General features: G+C 36.2%; 3 protein-coding genes and 1 long non-coding RNA gene across 23 annotated transcripts in view; 1 reads left to right on the forward strand and 3 right to left on the reverse strand.

The window, feature by feature from the left end:
• Positions 1 to 13,117, reverse strand: part of LOC147474070 (uncharacterized) — a 110,255-nt gene that overhangs the window by 51,501 nt on the left and 45,637 nt on the right. The window lies entirely within an intron of this gene.
• On the reverse strand, positions 5,689 to 6,434 carry LOC147474075 (uncharacterized). Its single transcript, XR_015210149.1, has 2 exons — positions 6,405 to 6,434; positions 5,689 to 6,304 (listed from the first exon to the last, which is right to left on the reverse strand). It is a non-coding gene; the product is annotated as an uncharacterized LOC147474075 (long non-coding RNA).
• LOC147474076 (zinc finger BED domain-containing protein RICESLEEPER 1-like) lies at positions 6,578 to 7,290 on the reverse strand. Its single transcript, XM_086586762.1, has 2 exons — positions 7,183 to 7,290; positions 6,578 to 7,081 (listed from the first exon to the last, which is right to left on the reverse strand). Exons 1-2 carry the CDS (start codon positions 7,288 to 7,290, stop codon positions 6,578 to 6,580), a joined length of 612 nt encoding a protein of 203 aa, XP_086442888.1.
• LOC147474077 (uncharacterized) overlaps positions 9,892 to 13,117 on the forward strand; it is a 45,206-nt gene continuing 41,980 nt past the window's right edge. For 10 of the 20 annotated variants that reach the window (XR_015210133.1, XR_015210136.1, XR_015210135.1 and 7 more), the window contains exons 1-6: positions 9,949 to 10,291; positions 10,558 to 10,697; positions 11,127 to 11,375; positions 11,657 to 11,828; positions 12,595 to 12,699; positions 12,778 to 12,849. Coding sequence is in view for 10 of the 20 variants with exons in the window: in XM_086586706.1 (XP_086442832.1) it covers positions 10,202 to 10,291; positions 10,558 to 10,697; positions 11,127 to 11,375; positions 11,657 to 11,828; positions 12,595 to 12,699; positions 12,778 to 12,849 (828 nt within the window). In the remaining 10 variants the exon portion in view is untranslated. The other 10 variants (XR_015210139.1, XM_086586708.1, XM_086586702.1 and 7 more) reach the window with 7 other exon arrangements.

Genomic DNA, 13,117 nt, shown 5'->3' on the forward strand with positions numbered 1-13,117 from the left:
AAACCTTCAACCGAGATAGTGGCTGAGTTGTGAACTTCAGACGGGATGTTGGATTCCGTCTCGTGTGTGATTTTTTTTTTTAATAATTGGGTTTTTTTTTCGGACGACGGAATGTTTAATTCAATCTCGCGTGTTTTCGACTTTTTTTTTTTTTTTTTTTAACTTCAGACAGGATATTTCATTCCGTCTAGTGCGTTTTTTTTTATTTTTACATTCAGACGGAATCCAACATCCGGTCCGAGATTATTTTTCACCTTTGCATTGGGGACCCTCACCTTGCTTTTCAACAAAACGGTGGAAAAGAGGAAAAATACTACCTACGTGGAGGTGAATAATAGTGGCTTGCATTGGGAATGTTTTTGTTTTTTTATAGGAAATTGAGAATGCTCATGTGTATGTTGTTTTGATAATTGAATTTGAATGAAGGGTAAATTAGGGATACCCCCCCACACACACACACATTTAAAGATCACTTTTGTGATACCCCTCACATTTGAAGATCATTTACGATACCCCCACATTTTCAACTTCCGTTAGTTAATAGTTAGTTGACCAAGTCAAACCGTTAAAAAAAAAAACTAAAAAACTAAAATAAAAATCGACCTAATTAAATAGTGGAGATTACCAAAGTACCCCTCCACTAAACTAACCATTTAACTTCAAGATTTTTAAATCGAACACACAAGAACATGTATTTAATAATTTCACTTTAAATCAGTTGCAATTGTTGCAAATTTAATAGTATCACTATAAATAATTTGGCAATTGTTTTTAAATTTTGGTAGTATGGTCTTGAGAGGAGAACGATTAAAAAAATATATATATAAAAAAAATGAGGGCGACTGTGACGGTAGTGGCATAGATGGATCTGGGGGTATTTTGATAACCTCTACTATTTAATTAGGTCGACTTTTTTTATTTATTTTTATTTTTATTTTTTTTTTTTTTTTTTGTTTGACTTGGTCAAATTCTTGCTGACTAACGGAAGTTGGAAATGTAAAGGATATCATAAAATAATCTTCAAATGTGGGGGTATCACAAAAACGGTCTTTAAATATGGAGGGTAATTGGCCAATTTGGTGTAGTGGTATCGCTAATTCCCTCTTGAATGAACTATGACAATGTAAAAGTCATTCTAAGTTACATGTTATACCTATTTATGTGCATTATATATATATTTGAAAATTTTAGTTTGTTTTTCTATTGGTTAGATTGATCTAAAATAGAGTAATGGTGGGGGTTAAAACTTAAAACTTCAACGTTTATAAGATATTGGAGTATACCAAGGATTTATATAAGAGTCCGGCTACACAGTAACCAGTTATTGGGAACAAATCCCAGCAACCATTACAAGTTGCTGTTGGATTGTCTCGGTTACGGATCTCGGTACACACACAAATCTCGGCGCACACACACGGATCTCGGATCTAAATCAATCGTGACGATGTAACGGTTCTTTGGATTTGATCCAAGAATCGGTTCTTGGAAAGCCGAACTCTTTATATAAACTAACAAAGTGTTGTGAATATTGAAAAGCTTGACGTTAATAAACTTCTCAAAGTGAAGGTAGTGATTTCTCTTTTGAAGTCACAACAAATCCCTCGAAACAAAGTCGTCAATATTTAAGTAAAATCCACAAGGGTAAATCTGATTTGGAAAAGGCTTGCAAATTCTCAAATCTCAAGGTAGCGAGAAGAACGAAACCCATACCAGATTAACGGTATATTAACTAGTATTACCACCCACTAAATGAGCCAATTAGGATCCCCCCACCAGATGGCCAAGGGTCTCCCCCCTAAACACACGGTTAGCTTAGATTGACCGTTAAATTTCAAGTCAAGTAACTGAAAATTATACAAATGGCCTCATTATTTTCAAAAAAAAAATGTTCAATTTTAACTAGGTGGGGGCAATTGTGTCATTTTCTGCCATTTGACTTAAAAGTTAACAGTCAAACCAAGTTGACCATGTGTTTTGGGAGAGGAAAAGACCCTAATTTCCCATTTAGTGGAGAAAATCCCAATTGGCTCATCTAGTGAGAGAGGTAATACTACTTAACCCTAAACTGAATTACCAATTGAATGCATTTTGTTATTAGATGTAAAAGTATGAGGACAGTGGTTTTTGACTCCGATCAATTGTTAATAAAACTCAAAACAACATTTCTTATCAATCTCCTGTATCCAGATTCCAGAATCCCAGATGTCCACATCTAACTGATATACAATAATGTCAAATCTTTTACTAATTTAAAAATCCTAACTAGACCTACAGTGCCGCAATAGTGAATCTATAATAAAAAATGTGCGACTCTTGGTCACTTTTTTTTTACTCTTTTACCCCCGTATTTTTGTTCTAATTACCCGATTTTACTGGCTTCACCGCCTTGCTTTCCTGACCCCCCAACTTTGATCTATCTGTTTTCCACTTCGCCTTAACTCCTTCCGTTTGTTTTGATGGCGATAATAATACCAAATCAAACATTACTAACCCCCCTATTCTAATCTCGAGGAACCGAGGGAAATTTAAATTGACTTGGTTGCCGATACTTTCTTGCAATACAATATACTTCGAAGTTTTTGGATGGAAGACGAGAGTTACTTTACAGGTATTAAAACTTCAAGTTTATCTTAATGTATAACTTTTATTTGTCAAGAAAAAAGAGTCACACATTTGTTTATTTATTTATTTGATATTATTATTTTGTTTTATTGGTTTGCTGAGGTGATTGTGTATTTTTGTTCGCGTAATGTTTATTTATCTCTCCCGCCTCATTTAGTTTTTTGGGTAGCAACTCCCATTTGATTTTAAAATGGATGCCAATTCGATTGTCGGTCAAATAGCTAATACTCGGTTGGAGCGGCAGTGAGATCGTTATAGAGAACGTCCCCAGATGATGACTGAGAAACAGCCAGAGATTCAAAAAGAACATTGATGTTCACAGTATTAGAGAACGTAGACGAAAAATGAGTGATGAGCAAATTGCCGCTGAGTGAGAGCGTAGGGAGCTTCGTGCTAGATCACGTCGATCGACTCCAATTGGTGCTAAAATGTTGCTACGAAATGATGTAGATTCATCTGCAAAGCATGAGGGCTCGTTGATGTCCTATCATTCAGGTATATATATTTCAAACCTATGAGGTTGCCTGAATATTGTATTATTTTCTATGTCAATATTTTCAATCAGAGAGAAAAAAAATTCCCATGGACTTTATTGAACCTCTTGGAACATTTCCACATACACTTAAGACTTCTAAGTTGATCTGATTTACTCAATGAAGATAGAAATTCCATATTACTTCCAGCTCTACTTCCCAATCTATTAGAACCAGCACGTATTCGGTAAGAGTGTTGCAGGCTTCCTAAATCTTCAGGCACTGGTCCACTTAAGGGTGAGCTAGTCCCTTCTTTAGATGTTTTATGACCTCTGTTCTATTGAGTTTTTTATCCTCTTGGGCCTGTTTATATTTCTATAATATAAAGGAGAGAAGTTATGAAATGGAGACATAAGGCCATATAGACTGGGGGTGAGATTTAAAGCTTTATTTTTGCATTTGCTATATTTTCTCTTCTATGTGTTTCACTTAAATTGTAGAAACTTCCTGTGAAATTGTCATATATTCTCGATAGGTCGCTATCAAGAAGGAAATAAGAAAATATTTGTTAGAAAGATTTTATTGGATTTTAAATATTTGTTGACATAACGTCCACAAGAAGAGTTTTGATTCTATGACGATCAAATAGAGTTGCACTTAGTCGATACATCACTTTTCATTACAAAGATGTCATCTCATGTTCCATGATAACTATAGTATATACCGAACCCTAAAAAAAATAAATAAATAAATAAACAAAATAAAAAAATGCTTTAGTCTACTGCCAAGCATGAGATTCATGGAGAAATTAATAGTGTCTTGATAGTAAGCATCAAACTTGGTCTTGAATTGAAGCTTTGACAAAGATGTCAATAGGGTCATATTGTCGTTAATTGTCCGCGAAAATCCAAAGGTTTAGCAATCAAATCTTTCAATAAATCAAATTTGGCTTATATGTTAATGCATCTCATTCATCCGTACGTTACCTTCTTTTTAGAAAAAAATTTTGTTTATAAATGTAATCTTTGTACTAACTTTATTGGATTGTTGCAAATGAAACGGTGTAGCTATATTAAGGGTTTTGATATCGCAAAACAAATGATGAGTGAGAAAGTACTTTTGAAACTGAATGCTTAAGAGGCTAGGTGCAGATATAGTTGTAGTTCTTTTGAAAATTTGCAGCTAGACAAAGTATATTTTGTGAGATAACTTGGAAGTGATAAGAAAGCTGAGAAATGGAGGCAGGGGAGCTGGATTGGTGACAAGAAAATAGAGTCCATATCATTGGACCTCCCTTATCAAATTTTTGTTTGGAGTTACAGATTTAATAAGTTTTTGGAGGAACCTTGGCAGCAACCTAGAGTCTCAATACAACAAGACTTTGGTCAATATTATGTGACTGTTTTGTATCTGCATATGTATGTGCATAAACTTTAGTCTTTTCTTAGACGTTATTTTCTGACTTTTGTCTCTGTACTCTAACTCAAGGTTCAAAATATCGATATCGATCAATATATCGGTGTACCCAAAAATCGATATATATCGGATATATAGGATATATCCATTTTTTTGGTGACTATTCCAAACTATTTAAAATATCGGAAATATCGGACATATAATATCGGAAATATATTAGAAATATCGGATTTATATTAAAAAATAGTAAAAAAGTCAACCGATATATATCGTAAATATCAGATATATCGATTATATCGGCAATATAAAGTTTTATATCGGAAATTCCGATATATATCGGGAAAAAAAGGGTTCTATATTCGGTGGATATATGTCGAAAATATCGATGTCGGTGTACCAAAATACCGATATATATCGGTGATATATCGACGATATTTTGAACCTTGCTCTAACTTAATAGCTTCTGTATTATGGTTCAAAATTTCAATACAATTCTGCTATGATGGAGATGTGCAGTTCTAAGAATACTCACGGTCTTATACAAATAGTTTGGCTTAAAAACACGTGCTTATGCACTAGTCATTATAGAGTTAGAGACCAAAACTGAAAATTTAGCAATTGATCCTTATTTCCACTCTTCTCCTAAGGCCTGAACCCCAGTCTGGCCCTAAAACCTCGGATGGATATGTAGTTTGAGGGCTTGAGGGGCAGACTGGCCCGGTCCAGCCCAGCCCATTTCACCATACCTTCGTTACAGAAATAAACCTTTGACCGTTATAATTTTTGCAGATGTTACCTGATTTACATATGACTACGGTTAATGTAGGGCTGGTCATCGAGCTACCCGAGTCGAGTATTGCCATGCTCAAGCTCGACTCGCACCTTTAGCAAGTAAGCTCAAGCTCGACTCGAACTCGACTTCGAGCTTAATATGGAGCTCAAACTCGACTCGTCCAATTGTACTAATAGCTCGAGCTCGACTCGACTCGACTCGTTTTTTATTCTGAGCGAGTTCGAACTCGAGCTTTAAACTCGAAGTTAAGCTCATTTATACTCATCTAAACTCAAACTCGAGCTTAAACTCAAAAAAAATATCAGAGACATCAAACAAGACTCAACATCAAATTTACTTAAGAGTCTACTCTGGAACCAAAAAAAAAAAAATACCCTGCGAGACTACATATAACATTCCATTGCAATTCAATTTAAGTTCATAGTGCCATATAATATTAATACTATAATCCACAATCCAGTACCTATTACATTCCAAAATCCAAAAGACTTTAATACCAAAAACAAGTCAGACTATGTCAATCTATGACTCTATCATCCAAAAACTTTTATGAACAAAAAAAAAAAGTCAGACTATATCAATCTATGATGCAACTTTGAGTCTTTGACAACTGCAACATCTTGCTTTGAATATGTGCACATTGATCTTTGTCTTTGCCTTCTAAGGCGTCATCATGCAAGCAAAACTCCAATCACTAGAACACAAAAAAAAACATGTAATTGTACTATGTACACAAGGCTCCCTCACCTGACACAAAAAAGAACCTGCAACAATACACAAAGTGTTAGGTGCATAGGGGTAAATGATATATAGCCTAAAAAGATATGGAAAGTGGTGGCAATACCATATTGCCATAGAACTGACAAAGAAACAACCTCCCATTTTCATCCTTCAGTAGATTATAAAGTCAAAGGGAGGCTCACTTACTATCATTCGCAAAACTTACATTCATTCCCAAACCTTCTTGCAAGAGTTAATCATCATTATTCTCTTCCTCAACCTACAAAGTAAATTAAACGCCCAATTTTATATCACAAGATAAATATTACAAAAGCATTATAACACATCAATTTAAACAGAAAAATCAATTAAGCACTTACATTGAACAACTCTTCAATCCCACTATCACCACAAGAACCAATCTCGCCAAAAAGCAAAGCTTCAACTGCATCAGCCTTTAATGAGCTACGATCATCGATCAAGAACCCTACCACCAAAGACTAAAAGCTGATTACGGAAATCAACGGTGGTAACCGGAATAGAGAGTATGTCCCTAGCCGGTTTGAAAGGTGTGAAACTTAAGAGTATTTGCTTTCCACCAAGTTAAAGCATCAAAATCAGCATCCTCTTCTCCAAGTAGGTAAATGCTTTCTTCTAGGTATATGTCTAACTCAGATTTGTTTGGCTGAACCATATCCAATTGCCTCGCCCACGTATCAAACTCATTCCTACTCTTAGTTTTCACCTTTGAAGCACCAACTCCACTACCACTAGCTACACTACTAGCATTTCTTTCTGCATCTTTTGAAACATAATCATTAAACAAGTCGTACAAAGCATCTTTAACCTCATCTTTACATTCTTGAAGTTTATCGGGTGCATAAATCTTAGGAAAACAGAAATTAATCAATACCATCTTATACCGAGGATCTAAAACTGCTACAAGTGCCATTAACAGGTTGCACTCTCCCCAATATTTGTCGAACTTATCCTTCATCTCCTTAGTCATGCTCCTAATATACTCTCTCTCATCAAATATCATGTCATTCAACAATTCCTTTATTTTCCAAATTTCAGGGAGAAACTGATTTGAAGTAGGATAGGAAGTTCGGAAAAAATAAGTGTGACTTCATCAAAAATCTCTAAGAACTTGCACACCTCTTCAGCTCGCTCCCAATCCTCATCAGATGGTAACCAAACATAGTTGGGTTCTCTATCTTGGTACCTCACAAACATATCTTTGAACTCAATAGCAGTTGCTAACATAGCATAAGTAGAATTCCAGCGAGTAGAAACATCTAAAGGCAAGCTTTTAGAGGTTGCAATTGGCAGATGCAATTGTTTGACAATTTCATTAAACTTGTGAAGTCGTGGAAGGAGTCAAAGTCACATAGTTGACACTCTCCCCAAGACATTTACAATCACTCCGGCAATCTCTTTCACCCCATCTTGCACCATGAGGTTCAAAATATGGGCACAACACCGAACATGAAATATCTTACCACCAAAAAACAAGTTTTCATTGGATGCAAAAATAGTTTTCAAACTACTTATAGCTTTGTCATTTGAAGATGCATTGTCTAGGGTGATTGTTGAAATCTTAGTTTCGAGTCCCCACTCAATAAGACACTCATGAATTGCATCTGCAATGGCAACACCAGTATGGGGAGGGGGCAAACGACAAAAGTTCAAGATACGCTTTTGTAACTTCCAATCAGAGCCCATGTAGTGTCCAGTGAGGCACATGTACCCCACTGTTTGATTTGAGGTCCACAAGTCTGAAGTTAGACTAACTCTATCGACACTAGCTAACTTTAACTTTAACTTAGCTTTTTCACAACCATAAACTCTTATGCATTCCTGCCTAATAGCTTTGCGTTTCACTACCTCAAATCGTGGGTTAAGCATTTTACAAAGCAACAAAAAGCACTCATGTTCAACCATTCTAAAAAGGTACTCATGCACCATAATCATCTTAGCAATTACTTCTTTTATCATGTCTTTATCAAACTTGTAAGTACTTAAAGAACTACCACTATCAAGACCAAAATGTAATAGATGTTTTCGACCCTTACCGAGATGCTAGCCTTTCGAGGTATACAAGTAAGTCGATTGCCTAAGAAGGCTACTCGTAGACCCCCCTAGTAACAGCAAGTTCTCGTAAAACGGTGGTGCATTTCCATTTCTTAATCCCACCCACTATTACTTCAAGTAAAATCTTTCCAAGCTTTTGACATCTTCGTTGGTGCCTTCCTTTTTCGCGGTCGCCATGGCGTTAGGAGGTCGATCACCTATAGGTGGAACAACGCTATTTTCAGCTTAGGCGACACACTACCATCGATTAACGGTTATGGTGGGTTGTGCGTAGAGTTAGAAGCCATTTGTTGTGACATATCCGTAAAATAGCATTAGAAATTAAGGACATATCTAACATATAAGTGAAATGCAACCATTGAAAATCAGCTTATATAAGTAGCATACTAGCATTTCAACAATCGCCACTATAACCATTATATGATCGATCCCCGAGTTTATAGACACATTTTATCGTTGGTACCCACTTAGTTCCTTAGGATGGAAATTTCGAGAAGATTCGGTAATGTCTTTGCGACCGAACATTTAATAGTTTAGGCCGGCCTTTGACCTCGGCAATATAGCACACCTTAAACATGTTCGAGTAAGTAAGAAAATTTGGTTGAACCATTGACTAAAACAATTGTTTGTCTCAGATGTTTTCCCTTAGCATTCTAATACCATAACCTAGATTTGATGCAAGGGCGACTCAACAAATGTACTCTTATTGAAACTTTTCTTGAAGTCCCCCTACCGCGGACACCCCCAAAATAAAATGTTTCAAAGAATCATTAGCAAAGTGGTTTTGGTAACACAGATACACATAATAGATACACAATAAATAGGGAAAGGAATAAGAAAGAAACAGCCAACGACAAGCCCACCATCACAACAGTTCTAAAAAGCCAGTATCACCAAAAATATCAAACGCACCAAATTCCAAAACTAAAAAAAAAATACAATTCCTAAACCAATATAGAAACATTTCATAACAAACCCAAAACATCCAACAGAGAAAAAAAAATACATAGTTTCCATTTCAAATTAAAGTAAAGTTAGTTCTTTTACCTGAAAATACAAGTTCCAAATAATAAAATAAAACCCCATCTTGCAAAATCAATAAGTAGTACTACTGAAATGAAGAAAACACACTCAAACCAAACAGATCTTAAACCAAAAAACAAAGTAAGTAGGAAAGGAAATACCTGGAAGTTAAGATGAATGTGAGCACCAAATAATAAATAAGATGGTTGGTGCAACTGTGCAAAACCACTTCACAAACTTAACATGGAAAAAAAAACCATCATTGAAGATGATTGTGAGCAAAAAAATAATAAATGAACAAGTAGAAATTGAAATAAATCAAATTGCTAACCTTAAATTGTTAGTTGTTTTGAGTTAAAGAGATAAGAATTCAAGAAAAGATGAAAGAGAATAAGATAGAGCCATGGCGGCTGTTAGAGTGTTGGGTGTTAGGGTTTAAAGTGTTTAGTTATGTTGTTTAAATACATTGGGCAAATGGGTACGGGCTAATGGGCCATAGCTTCATGGGTTGTGGCCTTGTGGGATACTGGGATAGTGAGATATCTATGTGCTTATAAAATGAGTAGCTCGCGAGCTACTGTTCATGAGTAGCTCGCGAGCTACTCGAACTCGAACTACTCGCTATCTAGAATGAGCTTTAAATTAAGCTCAAACTCGACTCATATCTTTATGCGGACGAGTTTGAGTCGAGCCTTCGACGAGCCGAACTCGAGTTACTCACGAACAGCTCGACTCGATGACCAGCCCTAGGATAATGTGGTTCTTGCACAGGGCATGAATCTGAAGAAAAAACATGAAGTAGGTCATTTTTATTGTTTTAGACATACTGCCTATGACTTTTTATAAAATCCAAATGTGAGGAAATCTGAGTACCAATAAAGTGGAGTAGCAGACTAAATTCCCTTTAACTGTCAAGACCACTCAGCAATTTTCAACTCTTATAGTCAATTCCAATAGTTTCTAAGATTTCCTATTTTAAAATTGAGGAGGTATCTTTGGGTCAACATTATGTTTTCTCTTGAGGGGTTTAAACATCACCGTCCTTAATGAGTAATTCTTAATGGAACAGGTGGAAATCCTGGCCGCAGTTGTCAATTCAATTGCAAAAACCGTTCAAGCTCAAACTGTACTTGATATTGGTGCTGGTCAGGTCCTTGTATTTTCCTTTTGCTCAATTTGTATTTGTTGAGATGCTAAATTTATATAAGTTTGCATCTATTCCAACTAACTGGCTGGTATGGCAAACAAATTAAGTTGAGTGTTTATCACTGTGCAAAACAAATTGCTGCACCAAATTAGCCTCATCCTTGTCTGTGAGAGTAACCTTATGCTAGATGACGGGAAATCTTCTTTGTAGATAGATTTGCTATTTGGGGAAATCTGTCATCACCTGTACTGTCTAATTGATGTTGTCAGGGTTATCTTGCGCAAGTATTAAACTTCCAGTACCAGTTATCTGTGGTTGCAATAGATGCTACTTCTCATCATAGTACAGTTACTAGTGCAAGAGCAGCACGAATTATGAAGCACTATGCAGCTAAAATGCGTAAATCTCAGTACGTCATAAAATATAGTGAGATGTTATTTTTACTAAGGAAATCCAACTATCCAAGGTATATGTGGAAATCAATACAACCTTATATGTGATTCTGGATTTGCGGTTTTGGAATTTGGAATCCTCCTTTGATGGGGCTGAACCTTAGAGACTTAGTCCAAAAGTCATAACGGCTGAGTGGCTGACATAATTTAATTTCCATTTTAGAGAATTTGCTTGTCTCTGAACAAACAAGCTTATGTTAAATTTATGCTTCAGTTATCCATTTATCCATTACGTTCCCTGTTTTATCTGTGGCCTGCATCATGAGCAGACCTTGCAGAGGCACGCGTATCGGTGTATACCTTGGGTTTCCTTTCATGAGCTTTATAAACTTCCTTTTATGCATTCTTCATATAGTGATTTTTTATGCTTTGCTTTATCAGAACAGGAACCAAGGAATTGAATTTACCCAGACACTTGCTTTCCAAGTTCTCTCAAGTGACGCATTGAAAACTTTAAGTAACAGTATAGCACGTGAAGATATTTGTAAACAGCGAGATGAGATTAAAAAGGATTTGAGCGAAGGACTGCAAGATGTGAGGATACAACCTCCTTCATGCGATATTCCTAATTTGAAATTTTCACTAGTTCTTACCGGACTTCATGCTTGTGGAGACCTTTCAGTAACAATGCTCAGGTAACTCCTCAATATCTTTTTGCTTTACGCCAAACTAGATTTTAGAATCCAAGGAATCATAGAATGGTGGGTGAGTTTTGTTACATGTGTGAGTGCGACCATATGTTTTGAAATCGTTCATGACTGCCAAACAGTAAACCAGTGTACTTCCTTCGCATTGGATTTTGGTGCAAGTAGGATATAATGCTCTTACTTTAGTGTTTGTTGGTTATTTCCTTGTTTGACATATATATACTAGTGCACTCTGAAGTCTAAAATGTTGGTTTCTCTTATTAACGCAGGACATTTTTGGACTGTGAAGAGATTAAAGCAGTGATAAGCATTGGTTGTTGTTACAACTTACTATCCGATGAAGGTTTTGAGAATGTCAGTTCTCAAAGGGGTTTTCCAATGAGTTGTGTTGATTTGGCTGGAATTTCATTTGGGAAAAGTGCACGCAATCTTGCTTGTCAGGTAACATTGACATGTAAGTTTCTTTGGTTGGTTGTAACATTGTCATGTAAATCTTGCACCTGAAAGGGCTTAAGGTGCGAATCAGTTGTTGTCTCACAAAAACATATGAGGCAACATGATACCAATTGGTAATCAACCATAAAAGGTATGATTCTCCTTCAGTCCTGGTGATGATATCCTTCTAGCTAACTTGTAATAAGTAGATTAGTAGTTAAGGAAAGAAATAGATGGATATGGCCAAAACCAAAACAATCAAATAGTGTTAGGGCTTGTGAATTGTGATGATGATGACAGTTGGTAATATACTTGACAGTTGAACGTGACATTGTTCAACGCCACAATTGTTGTCAAAAGAAATTTACATTGTATTTTATTTTCTTTGTTAGAGTGCGGAGAGATGGAGACTTCTAAACAAAGTATAGATTTAGAAGAATCACACGTGAAAGCGAGTAATGTGACTTGTAGTTAGTTTCAGATACTAGTATCAAATTGAGACTCAGTCCAACCTGGCTCAATTTGGAGTCAATTTTTGGTTGATTGTTGAGTAACCTACTGTAAATCTCATCCTATGTTTCGGATTGAATCCCGTATAATAGCCTACACGTTCTTAACCCTATATATGCTCTTCAGAAAGATGCAATTTGCGGGTTTTTACATCAGTTCAAGTCGGGATCAGTTTGGGCATGTGTTAATTTCACTGTGATGCGAGACCTAATTTGGGACCCTAGGTTCTGTATGGTGATTGAATGTCCTACGAATAATGCAGGCTACCACTAGAATATTGGCTCATCAACTTGTTAGACTACGTCAGCAGATTACTAATTTGCAAGGGAGCCGTGCACAGATTAGAGGCGTAGCAGCTCACACTCAGGTCCAGACCTTGTTACTGACTTAAACTATATGAAACTCTACTGGTTTCTACGTCTCTAAATGCTGGTGTTTGTGGTAGGCAATGTATGCTAGTACTGCAATTTCTACTGGAATGAAAGGTGCTACAAAAGCAATGGTAGCCATGAATAAAGTATGTGTTCTTGGGGGTAGTGGCAGTGGTAGTTGAGGTTGAAATCTCAATTGAACTACATATCTCAGTTTCTCAATTGTTTGAGTTTATCTTTATGTTGCTTATTGATCAATTTTATGTCTTGGCTTGTTTCAGCAAATGGCACCTGCGAAGCAAGCAAAAGTCATTAAAGAATTTCAGGAGTCGTCACAAATGGACATGACTGTAAGATCCTCCTTTCCTGTCATGCACCATTTAAATGCTTCTAAGTCATGTATCATGTGGTTGT

This window comes from Coptis chinensis, unplaced genomic scaffold (assembly GCF_015680905.1).
Source record: "Coptis chinensis isolate HL-2020 unplaced genomic scaffold, ASM1568090v1 utg136_pilon_pilon, whole genome shotgun sequence".
Taxonomy (NCBI): domain Eukaryota; kingdom Viridiplantae; phylum Streptophyta; class Magnoliopsida; order Ranunculales; family Ranunculaceae; genus Coptis; species Coptis chinensis.